The sequence below is a fragment of the Vitis riparia genome, chromosome 16 (assembly GCF_004353265.1).
Source record: "Vitis riparia cultivar Riparia Gloire de Montpellier isolate 1030 chromosome 16, EGFV_Vit.rip_1.0, whole genome shotgun sequence".
Taxonomy (NCBI): Eukaryota; Viridiplantae; Streptophyta; class Magnoliopsida; order Vitales; family Vitaceae; genus Vitis; species Vitis riparia.
The window spans coordinates 18926389-18944685 of record NC_048446.1 but is presented as its reverse complement, the minus strand read 5'-3'; the positions used below and the strand labels follow the sequence as shown (position 1 = coordinate 18944685).

The window sequence follows — 18297 nt, the reverse complement described above, 5'->3', positions numbered from 1 at the left end:
CCCTAGCAGCACTCCACATTGCATCTTTGAGTACCTTCCCAGGAAAATACTTCTTGAAATTTGCATGTAAATGCCTAACACAAAATCTGTGCTCTGCATTAGGCATCAAATCTTTAAAGGTCTCTACTAATCCCTGCCATAAAAAATACGCAAATATACATTAGTTATTCATATTCAGGTTATAGATCATGATATTTTTTAAAAATAAATAAATAATTCACATGCACATTAATTGTTTCTTGCCTTCTGTCGGTCTGAGATAAAGACCCATCCATTCTCATCCACATGTCCAATGTCATCCAACAAGCATTGTAGAAACCAGGTCCAAGAGCTTTTATTCTCAATTTCAACGATAGCAAAAGCGATTGGGAAGATATTATCATTCCCATCCTTTCCAACAGCAACCAGCAACTGTCCACCTGTTGTCCCCTTCAAATGACAACCATCTATCCCAATAAGTGGCCTACAACCTGCTAAAAATCCCCTTTTGCAAGCATCAAGACAAATATACATTCTCTCAAACACATCATTCGTAGTTTGTATCTTCACTGTGCTACCCACATTCTACTTCCTAATAGCAGCTGCATAGTCCCAAAGTCTCTCATACTGCTTCTCCTCAGCACCATGTATCATCTTGAATGCCATTCTCTTAGCCCTATAACATTGGTCCAAAGTCACATCAACTTCATGGTCCCTAAACATTGCACCTTTCAATGCATTTGCTGTCCAAGTATGATCATCTCTAAAGAATGGCAAATATTTATTGGCTAGCCACCTTGAAGAAATCTTACTATTCTTATGATCCTTGCCACACGTATGAATGCTTTTAAAACTTTTGATTTGAAAGACATCTCCCATTTGTGTTTGGGATGCATGTATCTTCCAACCACATTTTTTTTTACATACAGCTGTCACTCTCCACTTATCATTGTGCTTATACTCAAAATCATGTTTTTCTTTAATACACCACTCCTTTAGTGCCTCCTTGAAGATGACATGTGATGCAAATTTTTGATCCTTCACTAGCTGTACATTCTCCATGCCAATGCGCTGGTTAAACTCAGGGAACCTAGGCCTTGAATTCCCTTCATCATCAAATGACCCTTCTGCACTCCTTAACTCATCACTATCCCCATGATCTGAATCTCCTTCACCATTCCAAACTCCCTCAAGCTGCTTGCCTCCAATTGCTCTATTGATTCCATCATCCTCCATACCAAAATCTTCAATTATATCATCATCAGATTCAGAAAAATCACTCAAATTGTAATCTTCGTCATCCTCGTCATCCTCCACATCAATTGGAACATTAACAATTTCAGATTGGCCATCAGCCTCAATAGAATCATATTGGGATTGAGGGGCTTGTACATTTGGCATAGAAGGTGAATTTCCAGGGAGTGACAGTGGACTTTCATCCATGGCTACAATACAAAAGTAACAAGAACATTAATAGAAGAGCTGGAGAAAACATAATTAAAAAAAAAAAAACAATATAGAGAATAGTGAGAAAAAAAATATAACAATTTGCTCATGCACATGTGCATGATTGCTGCTAGTTCAATTCACATAATTCAAAATATTACAACATGCTAGCTTAGTCAGTAGACCATATGGCTGGAATCATTACACAGAGACCCAGTATCTTTAACACTAACCAAAAGTCATATCTTTAACAGTAAACTATATATTACATATTAATATTACTTAGCTGCACCCAACATCTTTAGGGGAAAAAAAAAAAAAAAAGATGCACCTAGCAACAGTAGAAAAATGTAAAAATTAATAATATTATTTTGAATGGATCCATATTCCAAAGTATTTAGAAACCTTAAATCAGTTGAGTTACAAAGACATTCGACGATCAAATTCCCTCTATCCCAACTAATGAATTATCATAAAAAATAAACTTATTTGGATCAAACTAGGTAAAATCTTTAGTGACTTAATGCAAATTTTGAAACTATGTTTATGATTTTTCAGTATCAACTGCTTTGTCATTGCAAATGTTGCATAAGATGGTTGTTAAGACATTAAGACCGTAAGGCTTACTTACAAAGTGACCTTGCCTGAACATATGGAAAAACTACATTATCTTCTCATAATAAAAAAGAAAAGTGCTACACTAATTCTATAGTGTAATTAGACATGGCAAGTTTGGACCAAACTGGAACACACTAAAAATACCAAGGGATTCATAAACAGGATTTTGGATGTTCATGATCAATCCTTATGTAGCTCTGCATTATTTCTTGGATGGATACAAGGCATATTTGCAAGTGACAAAATTAATGAAATTTCTCTAATTGAAGATTTAGTTATTGGCTTCTGGATCATTACAGAACCAATTATTGTGTTTGATATTTTTTTGTAGCAAATGTGTTGCAAGGGAAACTTGGAAGGCTAGCATATTTGGAAAATTGGATAAACAAGCAACCAAACCCCCTTAGCAGTAGCCATATCTCTCTCAGGCATTTAATCAAATAGCTCTATGGCATACTCAAATGCAACAGTTGGTGAAAGGCACATGGAGAAAGTAAAAAACCAAGAATTTCATAGAGACCCAACCCAGAAATTAAACCAAAACAAGAATTTCTACAATAAAAATTCGCACATGGAGATTTAAAAAAAAAAAGTTCTTAGAAAATTTAAATAGCAAGACGTAAGAAGAAAAAAAAAAAAAAAAAAAAAGACATACCCAGATTGAACAGTGTGGCGGAACCACCAAGGAGCCGCCGGGACAAGGGCGGCGAGACGGCGGAAAGAAGCTTGGCAGTGGCTATGAACGGCGTGCAGTCTCTCTCTCTCTCTCTCTCTCTCTGCCGGACCTGGACTGGTTCTCTTATCTTCCGTTGGGTTTTGGATGTTTGAGTTTTTTTTAGTTTGTATTTAAAAGCCACGGGAGTGGCATGTGTTTATTCCGTTAGTATTTTAACGTGTGACTAACTGAAGTATTAATTTGGCAGTTGTGAATAGTTTAAGGAGTAAATTGGTCAATAAAAAAGTTAAGGGGGTCTTTTGACCAGTAGTTAAAAGTTTAAGGGGTGTATGAACATTTTTCCCTACTTTTTAGCATAAAAAAAAAATTAAAATAGTGAATATATTTATTTAAATTAATATTTTTTTAGAAAGTATTTTCCAAAATAGTCTTTGAATCATTAATATAATTTTTGTTTATTTATAATTTTAAAATAAAAAATAATGTTAAATTTTCAATTATTTATAAAAGAGTTTAAAAAAATAATGAAAAATCCAAAATTGGTTAAATAAGAAAGAATAGTGACAAGTACTAGAATAAAGACAAAAATGAGTTAAGTGAGTATTTTTGTGAATTACTATCCCATATCCTTATCATCAATTATGGGTGATTGGACGACCTTATCTTAATTATGAACCCTATATGGATTGAAAACACAATTATCCCTTAAACTAATTCAAGTCTTTTTTATGTCAATAGTATTTATTTAAACACTTCAATCATAAATTCTATAAATATTCTATAAATGTAGGACATGTCTGTTGAAATTTCATGCACATTTCAATTGTAATATGTCAATAATTATTAACATTTGCTTTATCACATTTTTCGTTTCTAATTTTTATTTAAATTAAAATTTTTAAGCCAATTCTAAAAATTTCCTTTAGTAATATATTGTTACTTTTTTTTTTTCAAACTTAATAGCCAAAGTTTTAAAAGACATCAAAATTTTATATTTCTAAATTAAAAAAAAAAAGAAAAACTTAATATTTTAACAATTTTTTTACATTCGAATAACTGTCAAAAACAATTATCCTTGTTTTCGAAAACAAAAAATAAAAAAAACAAAATCACCAAATATCTGTAACATTTATAAAAATGAAAAATATAATTAAAATTTCATGATTTGCATTTTTTCAAATAATAAAAGTAAAAGTTTATCTACTACAGATACCATTTTTCAAAATGTAAAATATCAACGGTGTTATGACTCGTTAAGTCATATAAATTAACTAATTTTATATATTTAAAGATCATAAAAAAAAAAAATACTCTTTTAATTATTAATATCACATAATTAAAAAATTAAATGAAATATATTTCATTATAAAAATTTTAAATATTTTTATTGTTAAAATACTCAATAAAATTATGAACAAGTAAAAACATTAAAATTTTTAACTAATTTTCTATATTATAAATATATTATAATTTAAAATTAAATTAAGGTTAAAAATGAACTTATAAATTAAAAGCAACTAAAAAATATTTCAAAATATAAAAATTAAAAAATATATTTATAAATTGAAGACAATGGGAAGAAGCTGAAATAGGAGGTTAACTTTTGAAAATATGATTTTAGTTTATGTACTAAATTTTGCAATTATCTTTTTAAAAAATAACTTGAAATTATTTTTTCAAAAAATAACTTTTTATGGATACCTAAAAGAATATAGCAAATTTAAAATGGTTTTTAAATTGCTATATTTTAAAAATTATTTTTTAAAAGAACGGTATTTTTTTCAAAATCCTTTCTTTGTGAGGTAAGAAATCACGCCTTTCTTCTTTCTTTTTATCTTTTCCTCTGCAAGATGATGCAATAACTTCCAAGGTTTTACGTAGAACAACCCACCAAGGAGCTGAACAATTACCATTCTTCCACCTGCAAAATGTCTGAAAATGAGGTCAGTTTAATTCAATTCAGGTGATATGATTAACATTTAGCTCAGCAACCCAGAAGCCTCTAGTAATTCAGATGAATGCTTTCAGACCATCCACAGATAGGGATCAGGCAGGAAAATGGTTTTGCATCTAGATTGGTGGTGTTTGTTTTTTTACTTAATTCTAAATAGAACCTTAATGCTTAATAGTATTAAATATTAGGTTGTTTGTTTTTATAGTATTTTATTTCTATTAAGTATTAAAAAGTAAAAAAAATCAATATGTCATTTTTTCTATTTAGAAAAAGCTACCTATTTTTGCTTTTTCTATTTAGTAAAAAGTTTACAAAAAGTCATGAAAAAATAGAAAAACAAACAACCTAAATTCTAAAACTAAATTGCTTTTAGCAAAAAGCTAAAAAAACAAACACCACCAAAAGTCACTACTTTTACTCCCACAAGAATAATGCTCCTTAATATCTCAATTGTACATCAGATCAGAAATAGTTCCTTAATAAGATTTCGTTTGACAGTGATTTAAGGAAGCGTTTCTGGCATTTTTAACACTTCCTAAAATTTATCTTTAAAGTGGTCGTATGACATATTGATATGCTTTCAAATTTTGAAAGCAGTAGACCTCAAAAACTTAATTGAAAACAAATGTAAACCAAGCTAAAATGACTGAAGTTAAATTCACAGAAGTGAGGTATGCAGATTCTGCTGGTTCCAACCTGAGTTCCATCTAGTGTTTACAGTCTTGTTCTAGCACTTTATAAATAAACTTGGTTTATTTATTGATGTACATTTTAAATTGAATTGCACTTTATGAAAGGTAAATATCAAACACTTCCCCACAACTTCTCGTTTCATGCTTATTAAGCATTTTGCTTTCAAAGTTATGCTTATCCGACATCTTTTACAGTTTAATAATGTTCTGGATATCAAAATCCTGCAAAAATTGCATTAGGTATTAGAATCTAGCATGTGTCGGGATTCAGTAACTCGTCTTCCATATCATCTTTAAAATAGAAAGATGAAATCACTTTCACAACTTATTAAAATCCTCAGCCCTAACAATAAAGTTGCTGGATTGACATAACTCAAGCCACTTGACAAAGGTGCCAAAGAATTAACCCATTAAATGGTCAACAGTTAGTTGATAGAAAAGTTAATGCTCTAACTTAGATCCTCAACTTACAATCATCCAAATCATTAAGATACGATGATTGTTCATTGGTTAAAGAACTATGGGTGGGTGAAGGTAGTCTGTTAATTAGAGTGGTATTGCTACTAAATCGTAGTTGAAAAAGTTGGTTTTAACACTAAAAGTATAGGCTTCATAAAATGTTGCTCCCCAAGCCTGATATCCTCCCATAATCCTCCTACTTTCCTATGAACACCAGAAAAAACTAGGTCATTCTAAACAAATGACCCATCATAAATATGCACCACAGCTTGACAAGCCTAAGCCTTGAAAGTCTCAAATGTTGAGGCTCCAGACAACCTTTAGGAAGCCAAGGTCTACTAGAGCCCGAGCACAAGGCGCAAAGGCAAGCACCACCAAACCAAAGCAAAGACACATCATTTAGAAAAATATAAGTTTAAAATACTAGGCCATTCTAAACAAATGACCCATCATAAGTATGCACCACAGCTTGACAAGCCCAAGCCTTAAAAGTTTCAAATGTTGAGGCTCCAGACAACCTTTAGGAAGCCTAGGTCTACTAGAGCCCAAGCACAAGGCGCAAAGGCAAGCACCACTAAACCAAAGCAAAGACCCATGATTTAGAAAAATATTACTTTAAAATGTATCTACTACGAATGAAAGTGTCCAAAGGTACTTAAGGATGTCACTTTTTTTTTTTCCCTTGCTAGCAGGTGGTTGAATAGAGCTTCATAGTTCTCCATCAAATTTTACTTGTGAACAAGTTAAGCACAAGGAGTTGACACATGCAATAATGATTATATCAGAGATTTACAAACAAGTCTATCACCAACTCTTTCACAATTACAATGTATGTTGGAAATGTAGAGTACAAATAAAAAAAAAGAAAAAAAAGAAAAAAAAAGAAAAGTGCATAAGACTTGTAATGGTTTCAGCCTCAAGCCTACATTCACTCCTAAATTTCTCCCTAATATCAATCACTACACCTAGGATTTCTGGTTCTCCTAGAATCCTTACAGTTTCAACCAAAAAGCCATTTGAAAAAATAAATGTCCACAAGAATACAAAGTATTGCAATAAAATTTTTCCAATCAACCCTTTTGCCTTCTTCAATGAAGAACTCCACCCACTTTCAACCAACTTAAGCTTAGAACCTTTCTTCTCAAAGCAATCAATACATAATAAATGCAAGAAGAGTGTTCCTCACATGATAATCTCAATAAAATGAACTTGAGGAATCAAAAAATAGGCATATTGATTCTAGAGCAGTGGAAATGATGCCACAAATGTAGAAAATCTTTTCTTTACAGAAGTACATAGATTTCACAATATTCCTTATGTGTTGTCTCTAACAAGGAATGCGTGTTTATTAGGCATTTTGGCAAACACCATAGGTGTAACGACCCGTTCCCAACCATGTAGAGATTGTCCACTTTGGATCCAAGGGGCTCTCACAACTTTAAAATGCATCTACATGGTTACATACATATATAGTGTCAAGAACTTTTTCCCTTATCCGATGTGACATATCACATTAGATAGGAAATAGGGACAAAGTAGATTTCATTGTCTCTTTCCAACCCTAAAGGGAACAATGAAGGTAAATATAGCAGCATAATCTACTTACATGCTTTGTTGGGACCAAGCCAAATCATTTTACTTAATTTTCTTTTTTCGATTATTTTACTTTAGAAAGGCGATCAATGGTAAGGACTAGGACATTTTATAGGTTGGATTTGCACTTGTTTCAGCATAACAATTAAATAGATTTAATTAATCACTGCACTCTGATTTTTCTGGAGCTTTCTATTTTAAATAGAGGTGGCTTACATAGCCTTTCTTTCACCTGCAAATGGATGCACTAAAATTTCCTAGCCTACTCTCTTAACCTCTTTACTTCTCCTATCATTTGTTGTGATTGTGGAAGCCTTGATGCAGTGTTTGTGCAATAACGTAAAGATAAATAACTTATGCAGACACATGATTTTAGCTTGCTTCAAATGATCATGCTTAAGCTCATAAAAAAAGGTTCAAATAACCATGCTTACACATAGATGAGAAAGAATAATCCATTAGACCATATCAAAACGGCAGAGGAAAGAAAAAGACATAAAACCTGAACCCTAAAACAATCCTATGTTTCCCCATTCTAGTAGCCACACCTGGAACCCAACCATTGCTGCATTTGATTTCTCTCATCTCTTCATTATCTACCTCTATAGTATATTATTTGGTGACACAACTCAATCTTGTAATGTTTTCCTTTTACAACCTAGAATATTTATAGAGATAATTTTAAAATTTCCTTATTTTGTTAGGCAACCCGAAGCATACAAGGAGTATACACGAGAAGCCCCTCAACAAAAAACACAAGGAAGCAAACACTCACCAACCCTCAATTAGAACCCAACCAATCAACAAAGTTAATTAAGGAACGAGGTTCTCCATCTAAACAAGACTTAGACCAAGAGAAAAGATTACAAACGAAGGAGTTTTTCAATCTTTGGATCGACAAAGCCTCATTATCAAAAACTATCCTATTTCTTTCTTTCCAAACCGTCCAAAATAAACAAAGGGGAGCTGCCCACCAAGTCTTTCCACGCTTCTTGTCCACAAAGGAAGCGGACCAACCAAGGAGAGTTTCTCTAACCGTAAGCGGAAGGACCCAATTAACCCCAAACAACGAAAACACAAGATTCCACAACACCCTCGCCTTGGGGCAATGAATAAGGATGTGGTTTATTGTCTCCTCATCATCACAACACAAGAAGCACCTGTTTGCTAAAATCCAGCCCCTCCTTTTGAGTTGATCTTGGGTTAGCACCTTCCCCCAAGAAGCTTCCCAAGCAAAAAAACCCACCTTAGTAGGCACGCAAGGGCTCCAAATGATTCTCCAAGGAAACAGGACTGCACCACTAGAATCAAGAGTATTGTAAAGGGATTTTACAGAGAACATCCCATTCTTAGAAGCATTCCACAACACTCTATCCTCCATCCCAACAATAAGCCTCTTTCCTTGAAGGAACGAAAGGAGACTCGCCACCGCCTCCATCTCCCAATCATTAAATGGTCTAGAGAAACAAGGATACTATCCCCCCGCATCCCCCATAGAGTCCCAACAATCTGCTACCCACGCATCTTGAGAGACAGCAAAGCCAAACAAAGAAGGAAAAGCCTCACAAAGGGGAATGTTTCCACACCAAATGTCCTTCCAAAATTTCACCCTTCTACTATCCCCTACAGTGAAGGAAACTTTTTTAAACATCAGAACTCCTTCCTTTCTAATTTCCTTCCACAACCCCACCCCATAGCCTTCCCTAACCTCACGAGAGATCCACCCTCCTCCTTCTTCCCCATACTTCCTACTGATAATAAGCTTCCAATAAGACTCTCTTTCAGCCGCAAAGCGCCAGCTCCATTTACACAACAGGGCCCTATTGAGGATAGAAAAATTTATAATTCCCAAATCACCCTTCCTTTTATGAGAGCGAACCACATCCCACTTTACAAGATGAGACCTCTTCTCCAACGCACCCCCACCCCAAAGGAAATCCCTTTGGATTTTCTCAAGCCTCAATCTAACAACTCTTGGAATACGCATCAAGGACATAAGATAGATCGACATACTAGCCAAAGTGCTCCGAATGAGAGTGATTTTCTCCCTCTTAGAAATGAACTGCCTCTTCCACAAAGCGAGTCTCTTCCTCATCCTTTCTTCCACACCATCCCACACAGCCACCGATTTGTGAGGAGCACCTAGAGGCAGCCCCAAATAAGTGGAGGGAAGGGAACCCACTTTGCATCCTAGTTCAGAAGCCAAAACCTCAGCATTCTCAACTCTTCCCACCGACAGAATTTCACTCTTGTTCAAATTGGTGCTTAGACCAGAGCTGGCTTCAAACCACATTAAAAGCCAGCTTAGAACAACCATTTGATCTTGGGAATCCTCACAAAAAACCAACGTATCATCCGTGAACAACAGGTGAGACACTTGAATCCCATTTCCACCCCTACCCCTTAACTTGCAGCTGGTCAGGAAGCCTCCCCTAACTGCTCTGTTAATGAGGCAGCTTAAGGCCTCCATTCCTAAGACAAACAAGTAAGGGGAAATGGGGTCCCCTTGCCTTAACCCTCGAGTACTCTAGAAAAAACCCGCAGGCGAACCGTTAATCAAAACTGAAAAGGAAGCAATGGAGATGCACCACCTGATCCAACCAGTCCATTTCTCCCCAAAACCCATTTTTTGCATCACTGTCATCAGAAAATCCCAGTTAATATGGTCGTAAGCCTTCTCTAGGTTCAATTTGCATAACACACCAGCTTCATCCCCTTTCAGCAGCGAGCTTATGGCCTCATTAGCAATTAACGCTGCATCAAGGATTTGCCTTCCTTCAATAAAGGCATTTTAGGTAGGAGACACCACCTTACTCACTACCTTCTTCAACCTATTAGCTAGGACCTTGGCGAGAATCTTGTACAGACCTCCCACCAAGTTGATGGGTCTATAGTCGCGTAAATCATCAGCCCCGCCTTTCTTAGGGACTAAAACCAGGAACGTGGAGTTTAGACTTCTAACAAATTTCCCCCTCTCAAAAAAATCCTTAAAGAAGCCCATTATTTCATCTTTGACAAAATCCCAACAAAACTGCCAGAAAGCAATGGGAAATCCATCCGGGCCAGGAGCCTTGTCCCCATTCAGCTCTGAGAGGGCCAGATACACCTCTTCCATGGAAACACATCTCCTCCAGCCTGGAAGCCTCCTCTCTCCCAATTCTATCAAACTCCATACTACTCATACTCGGGTGCCAGCCACCAAGATCCGATAACAAGTCCTGATAGGCCCTCACCACTCCCCTTTGAATTTCTTGATCTTCTGAGAGCTAGTTACCATTGACTTTAATCTTTTTCAAACAATTCCTTCTACTGTTAGAATTTGCCATCTTATGAAAGAAACCCGTGTTCTTATCTCCTTCCTTCAACCATGTTTCTCTTGATTTCTGCCTCCACAAGATTTCCTCCATAATCGCCCACTTTTTAAACTCCTCCCTGGCTTCCTTTCTAGCCTCTAACTCCTGCTCGTTTAAAGCTCTCTGCCTCTCCTGATCATCCCAAAAAGAAACTTTGTCCAAAGCCATCCTCAAGTTCACCCCCACTTTACCAAAGACTTCCTTATTCCAATTCTTCAGCTTAACTTTTAAGGCCTTTAGTTTTTCTGAGAGGACAAAGTTATAAGACCCACTGTAATTAAAACCTTGCCACCAGCCCTTAAGAAGCTCCTTAAAGCCTTCCTCCTTCAACCACATGTTCTCAAAACGAAAAGGAATTGGACCTCTCCTCACCCCACCCCCATCTAACAGGATTGGGAAGTGGTTAAACACAGGTCTTGGGAGTGTGCACTGAGACACTCCACTAAAATGATTTTCCGAATCCTCCGAAATCGGGAAGCGATCCAGTCTTGACCTGGATTGGCCATTGAGCCCTCCACTCCACGTATAAGGACCCCCTTGAAGAGGCAAATCTCTTAAAGCCAACTCATCTAACACCTCCGAAAACCTTCTCATAGTACCAGACAATCTTCCTTCTCTACTACGTTCACTGGGAAATCTAATAACATTGAAGTCCCCACCGATGCACCAAGGATTAGACCACAGTCCTCGAATGGCACCTAACTCTTCCCAAAAAGGTTCTCTATAACTTTTCAAAGTAGGTCCGTAGACCCCCGTAAAGAACCACATAAACCCATCCTCGCAGTTCTTGAACCGACACGAGATTGAGAAGATTCCTACTTCCAGGCCTACTAACTCCAACACTCTCTTATCCTAGAAAACCACCACCCCTCCAGCTGCCCCCCTTGCATTCACAGCTCCCTAACCTAAGAATCTTCCCACGCCAAGACTGTGAATAACCCCTTGGGACATTTCTTGAATTTTGGGCTCCTGCAAGCACACCACATCCACTTTTTGCGAAATGATTAGGGCCTTGATTACCTTCCTTTTATTTCTGTCATTAGCCCCTCTGACATTCTAGGATAGAATCTTTAGTTTCATCTAACTGTCGAGATTCTAACCCCACCTTCTCTGGGCCACAGAATTCTCCTTTCTCGCCCCATTATAATTAATAGACCACTCAAGTTTTTTCAACTCCTGATCAAACTTAGTGGTCCTTGACGAGCCCTTCTTCAGATTTTGCTTTCTTCTTCTCTTAGTCCTTAGGAGCAAATTCAGGATTTCGCCTCCAAAACCTTCCGTGGAGAAGCCCAAGAATTTGCTAAACCTCTCCAGGCAGCTGTCGTCCCAACGACATCCATTTAGGTCCTGAAGCAACCCCTCAAACTCCCCTCCCGCACCTTCTCCAGCCACTGGCTTCTCTCCCTTAGAGGCTAGCACCCCATTGCTACCGTCAGCCAGAATGATACTCAATGGATTCTGCTCCTCTTCGTTGACCTTAGAAGCCGAAACACCGAAGGACCCCTCATTCAACGTGACCCGTCCGAAAGAAGGAGGAGGAGAAGAAGAGAGATCCTGGCCCCCCAATGGAATAAAACAAAGATCGACATACCTGGAAGCCTCTTCGCAAAGTGCTTCGTCAGTCAAGTGTCGCCGATCCATCAACTGTGAGGAGTATAGCAATATTTTCTTTTGTTTTTTACCCAAAGGAATTCCCACGGAATTAGTAACTAAAGTAAAAGGAATTTGAGACATTTTCCATATTTTTTTCCCTCCTCCGTTTCTTTGATGTTGTGCTTCAATTGAGTTGACTTCTAGTTCATATGCATAGTGTTTAAAGTTTTCCCTAATTATTCAAATTGTAGTCTTCTATTGGAAATTAAATTCTAGCAGAGGAGGAAACTATTATCAATTTGTCTAGAGTCAGAAATTGAATATCTCTAGAAATGTGTCCTTATTGAGTTCTGACTTTAAAGAATGCCACAGTAAAGCAAAAGTTCATGATCGCAATTAAAAAAATGGCAGTGAAGAGATGGAAATATCTTGATTAAAGATCTGGATCTCTTCTGAATGCTGAATATCTCTAGAAATGTGTCCTTGGTGACAAAGCAAAGGTTCGTGCTCGCAATTCAAGAAATGGCAATTATGAGACAGAAATATCCTGATTAAAGATCTGGATGATTGGTAGATAAAGCAAATGTTCAGACTCACAATTAAAGAAATTGCAGGGATAGTAGTAATATGAGAGCCTGGAACTTGAGCCCTCTAGCTTTGATACAATGTTAAGCTACCAACATTCCTAAAATCTTAAGCTGTTAGAATTTTTACCTACAATGTATGGCAGGCTAACCATAACAATGAAATATTTATAAAGGAATGCAAAAAACTAATGTTTTAAGCAGAAATTAATTTTTTGACGAAGACTCACTGTGTTGCTTAATGGAAATTACGCTACGCTTACTACAATTTTCAGGTCATCATGGGCTTAGTAGCCTCTGATATATAAATTTTCCTAGGAATTTTGTCATGGTATACTGTCATATCATGTGCATTATATGACAAGAACCTCCTGTATACTGTTCTTAATTGAAGAAAGTAATACCGTATTTATCAATACTACAAATTGAGGATAAACATCAATAATTCACAATTGTTTGTGGCCCCAGCATATCCTATTGGCAAAAAAATTGGAATGCATAAAACCTCTCTATCTCTCTCTCTCTCTCTCAAATTTCTGGAATGCAAAAAATCTTTATCTCCCCTCCCATTAAATTTGGAAGCTTGAATGGAGCCACAATGGATTGGCAAAAAACTCTACTGTAAGAGCATTCTATGGTGCAGGACATTTGGGATGTGGACATCATCCTAATAGCTATGAAAGCTACCCACCATCCTAATAAACATCATTTCTATTCTAACTAACCTACAATCATATCTCCATAACCACCAATCCTAAATACATATTAAAAGGAAATGACAAGGTTTGAGCAATTTAAAAACCTCAAGGAGTAATCTGGATACAGAATGGAGAAGTTCACAGCATGAATCTGGGTTCCAAAATAATCGATTAAAAGGCTGCACGTTGGATGTGCTTTGATCTTGGAAAGGAATGACAAAAACAATAAGTTGCATCTCAAATAGGTTAAAAATCCATTTAACAGTATGGCCAAGCATGACAAAAGAAAGGTCAGTCACATGAGTCTGTTTATCATCAAACTCAGGCTTGGAAGTTCCAGACAAATATGTTGTATGATTGATTTGGAACCACTGGATACCCTGAAAAATTTGGAAGATATTGATGAGTGAATTAGTATAGAGTCAATCAGAATGAATTTTCAGTCAACTGTTTTTACTAATAGTATGATCTCTATGGAAATTTGGAAACAAAACCAATGGTAGGTTTGCAGAGAACAAAACCTAGGGTTTGAATTGATTGAAGAATTAAGAACAAAAGTAGTTCGTTAATTGATAGGAAGAATTAAGAAGAAAAGTAGTTCATTAATTTGATGAGAGCCACGCCTGTTTTTACTAATAGCACGATCTTTACGGAAATTTGGAAACAAAAAAAGAAGGTTTTGAATGTCATCATGGCTCACAATATGCATGTTATGCCCTAAGAGAGGGAAAAAGAATGAAAACCGGGAGAATGATACAAGAAATTGTATCATCAACCGCATCCATGAAGTCCAAAAGCGAACATATTTTCTTACGAGAAGAATCTCTGACACCTTTCAAACTGTAAGTTTTTTATCATCTTCATTAGACATTCAACTAAATTGGGTGTTGCAGGAGAAATGGTGGTGTATTTTTTCTATGGAGGTCGATGACACCATTTGTGAGACAGAGGGAAAGCCACCATCGTTTTAGAATCCTCAGGAAGGTCCTTGGAGTTGTCACATACCTAGGGAGATAAGTTTTGGTTGACCATGTTTAATACTCATTAACCCGTCCTTTGGTTGTTAGGCTATCAGAAGAGAACAGAAGAAAAGAAAATGATAGGAATAAAAAAAAAAAAAACACATGAAGCCATTGCTCTGCTTTCAATAAAATCAGAAATCAACTTAATTAAGTCATGCAGCATCATATGATAAGAGTAAGATTTTCTTTCCAATAAGATATAATGCCACATTCATTAAACCTTCAAGTAGTTTGCACTTTTCATTTTTTCAGCGTTATCTAGGAAATCAAATAAAGAAGTTATAGTTTCTTAATTGCCATTCTCCAATAAATGCTAAAGCAGAGTCAATGTTTATCCATAAGGTAATTATATTTCATAGCAGCTTATGAATAATATGCACCAAGGTATCATATTCATTTGTCATAATCTTCAACAGAATATTAGGGTAACATGTTAGAACATAAGGTAAAAAAATACCCAAAGAAGCAATTCACATCAATATACAAATTCCTTTCTACGATCCTGTTCTAGGTTTAGGACCCACATTGCCCCTCACCATTGTTGATCACACCCTAAATTCTTAATTAATAAAAATTCTAGGTCATGAAAATTGAAACACGTACTCCATTCATTTGGTCCTAGTTTTTCCTTGACTAGTGCATAACAACACAATCATCAGGAAATTCTACTCTATGACTTGAGCTGGTTATTTGTTTCTAAATAAAACATATAAAAGTGCATGTGGAAAACATATTAAGAACAGCAATGGAAACTGTCAATAGTAGCAGTAGCAACAATAACACCAGCAGTAACAAGCTATTATGTCCTTTCTTACTGTGCAAAAAATTAAGATTTTGATATTTATTTACATAGTTTCTTGAGCAGATCTATAACATTACCTATTTTCATTTGAATTTCCCAACACAAAATTTTCAGTTTCACTCTACCCTCTCTTTATCTTCCATGCTTTATTACAAATATCTCTTTCACCAAACAATATTATGTAACTAGGTTCTGTGTATAAATAGGCATTGATCACATAGTAAGTTTCTATTCCTTCCAGTAATGGAAGTGAGCTACTTCCTAGTAGATCCACTTTCTAATTATCAGAGTCTAATCTTTCCTTCACAATGGTATGTTTCGGCCTACAAAATCGTGTATCATCACAAGTTCTGGAATTATATTTCCTATCCCATTCCTTTCCCCACAGCCTATATTCCAATATAGTCCCTACCATCCTCCATGGGCAAAGCCAATTGCATTATGAATGAGACTCCATGAGATTTGATGACAATTATAAAGCAATGTGCATACATATACCTTGAGTCGCTTTTTTGGCATCTCTTTTTAATGAATTATCTTTACCTATCAAAAAAATAAAGCAATGTGCATACATATTATATAATCAAATCAACCATCATACCTAAAGCAAGTTCCAAGGCTTGGAGAATATTGTTAGTTTACTAAGTTCCGAAGTATAAACATCATAGCAGATCCAAGAAGAGCTTCAACTTCCATCTGATGGTTCAAGTACATCTGGTATAACCCTCCACACCATATCCTTACGTTATTAACAGCTGCAACAACACCCAATGCTTCCAACCAGGAGGCCAAGAAGGTCTCATAAAACTCTCTGCTCTGCCGCTTTACCTTGTCAAGAAATCCAAACTGAAACATTTGATCTTCCTCTGAAACTTCATAAATTAAAAAATCAGGATGGAGATTTTGACACATCTTGTTGAACAATTCCATAATCGTCTCATCATCTCCTTCACAAAAAATGAACTTCTTTCGCATGATTGCCACACTTTCTGGGTCCCGTAGCAATCCTCGGAACAGGCAAAGAAATTTGGTAATTTCACCATTGTTACAAATGCCAGGGGTGGCTTCATAAGCAGCCATATTCGGAAATGTGTGTTTGAAATGCTCACAAATAGTGAGGCGAGGAAGAGCAAGCGTTGCAGTTTTCCCACAAAAACTCACACCACCAACCAAAAATCCATTCTCTGGCGCAGCCTCAACAATATTTACTCCTCTCATAGGCAGTTCTTTGGCTGAGTACAGAACAAATCTATCATCCTCAGGATACACGTAATCCACAAGATATTTCCTCCTCAATAAATCAAGTAAATGCAAGGGATGGCCATCAAAGAGATCATCTGGAACATTAGTAGATGATTTCCCAGACATTACAGTAGAAAGAAACTTATCAATCATAAATCTTCCGTTTTTTTCTCCTCCAAAAACTAAAGAACTGACTTTATCAACTACCAGCCAGGGTAATTGATTGTCCGCAATCAACAAATCTTGCACACAGAATTGAAGCATGGAGGGGTCGAAATTCCCAATCCCAGAACAATCTGTAAGATCTAACCCATTCGAAACTTGCTTTAAACGAAGATAGACCACAAACACAACGAAAAACGCATCTTTAACAATCATTTCTTCAAAATTGATCTGAAATTCGCCTCTGATATCAGGCGGATAAAAGCTCAGTATTTGGGGAACAAACTCTCTAACCTCAGCTTCGAATCCCCACAATCCAGGGGATCTCTCAATTAGCTCCGCTTTACATGCTTCCATGAGCTCCAGTTCCTCCTTTCCGTGGTGGTAAGGCCCAATAGCTAAAAAAATAGGTCGAAAGCAATCCTCGTTGCCGGGAAGAATGCAGGTTGGGACCCCACGTATGAAAGTAGAATTTCCCCTTTCCGGCAATCCTTCCGCTCCAAAATCCATGTCTGTATCACTGATTGTAGAATCACAGCGCTGCAGGCAGTAGACGGAGTGAATATTCCCAGGAACTTGGTCGGAGTTGTTGGTGTCGAGCCAACAAGGGAAACTCCCTACAGGCGTGACAGTTCCCAAGCCTTCCGGTGCCACTCTCCCGAACTGAGTGACCGAGTCATGCTTGACGACAACGGACGCATTAGACGTCTCCGTGCGTTCAATGGACTGAATGGAGTTTCTAGAAAGAGTTTTGACTTTAATAACACCTAAAAAATTTTAATTTTCAAGTATTAAAAAAATAAAAAACGTAATAAAGCTTCTCATCTTATTAACACTTCAAATTTTTTACTTTTTAAATATCAAAAATACTAAAAACATTTTTTAAAATTATTTTCAAATATATCATAAAACAAACATTATACACATACCCATTAGGCCCCACTATCCTACTATTTTATAATATTAGACTTGGGCATCATTTGGAAAACACAGCAGTCAATGTTTTCAGGTATAACATTTTATTTGAGAATTTAAATATAGAAACAGTTTTTTTTTTCGGGGATATTTTTAGAGTATTCTTCGTTTTTTTATCAATTATTATTTATTAGAACGCTTTATTGGTTGTCAAACAACGAAAAAACAAAAAATAGTTTTTTATTTTTAAAAATAAAAATACGTTTTTAAAAAATATATTTTAGTTATTTTCACATATTTTTTATGATTATTTTAAAAATAATATGATAAATATAAAAAGTAATTAAAAATCATGTATTATGTATTTTTTATGGTATAATAAAATATGATAAAATAATTTTTTTTAATATTTTTTTTTTGAACCTAAAGGTAGTCTTACTATATATATATATATGAATTTAAATTTGATTGAGAGTGATTTTACAAAATACTTCTAATATTAAACTTAG

General features: G+C 35.8%; 2 protein-coding genes across 2 annotated transcripts; both read right to left on the bottom strand.

The window, feature by feature from the left end:
- Positions 1 to 8891: 8891 nt before the first annotated feature.
- LOC117933367 lies at positions 8892 to 11538 on the bottom strand. The gene is made up of 4 exons (XM_034854729.1): positions 10692 to 11538; positions 10232 to 10345; positions 9956 to 10171; positions 8892 to 9889 (listed from the first exon to the last, which is right to left on the bottom strand). Exons 1-4 carry the CDS (start codon positions 11536 to 11538, stop codon positions 8892 to 8894), a joined length of 2175 nt encoding a protein of 724 aa, XP_034710620.1.
- Positions 11539 to 16102: 4564 nt separating this feature from the next.
- Positions 16103 to 17806, bottom strand: LOC117933366. Its single transcript, XM_034854727.1, has 2 exons — positions 17803 to 17806; positions 16103 to 17640 (listed from the first exon to the last, which is right to left on the bottom strand). Exons 1-2 carry the CDS (start codon positions 17804 to 17806, stop codon positions 16103 to 16105), a joined length of 1542 nt encoding a protein of 513 aa, XP_034710618.1.
- Positions 17807 to 18297: the final 491 nt, after the last annotated feature.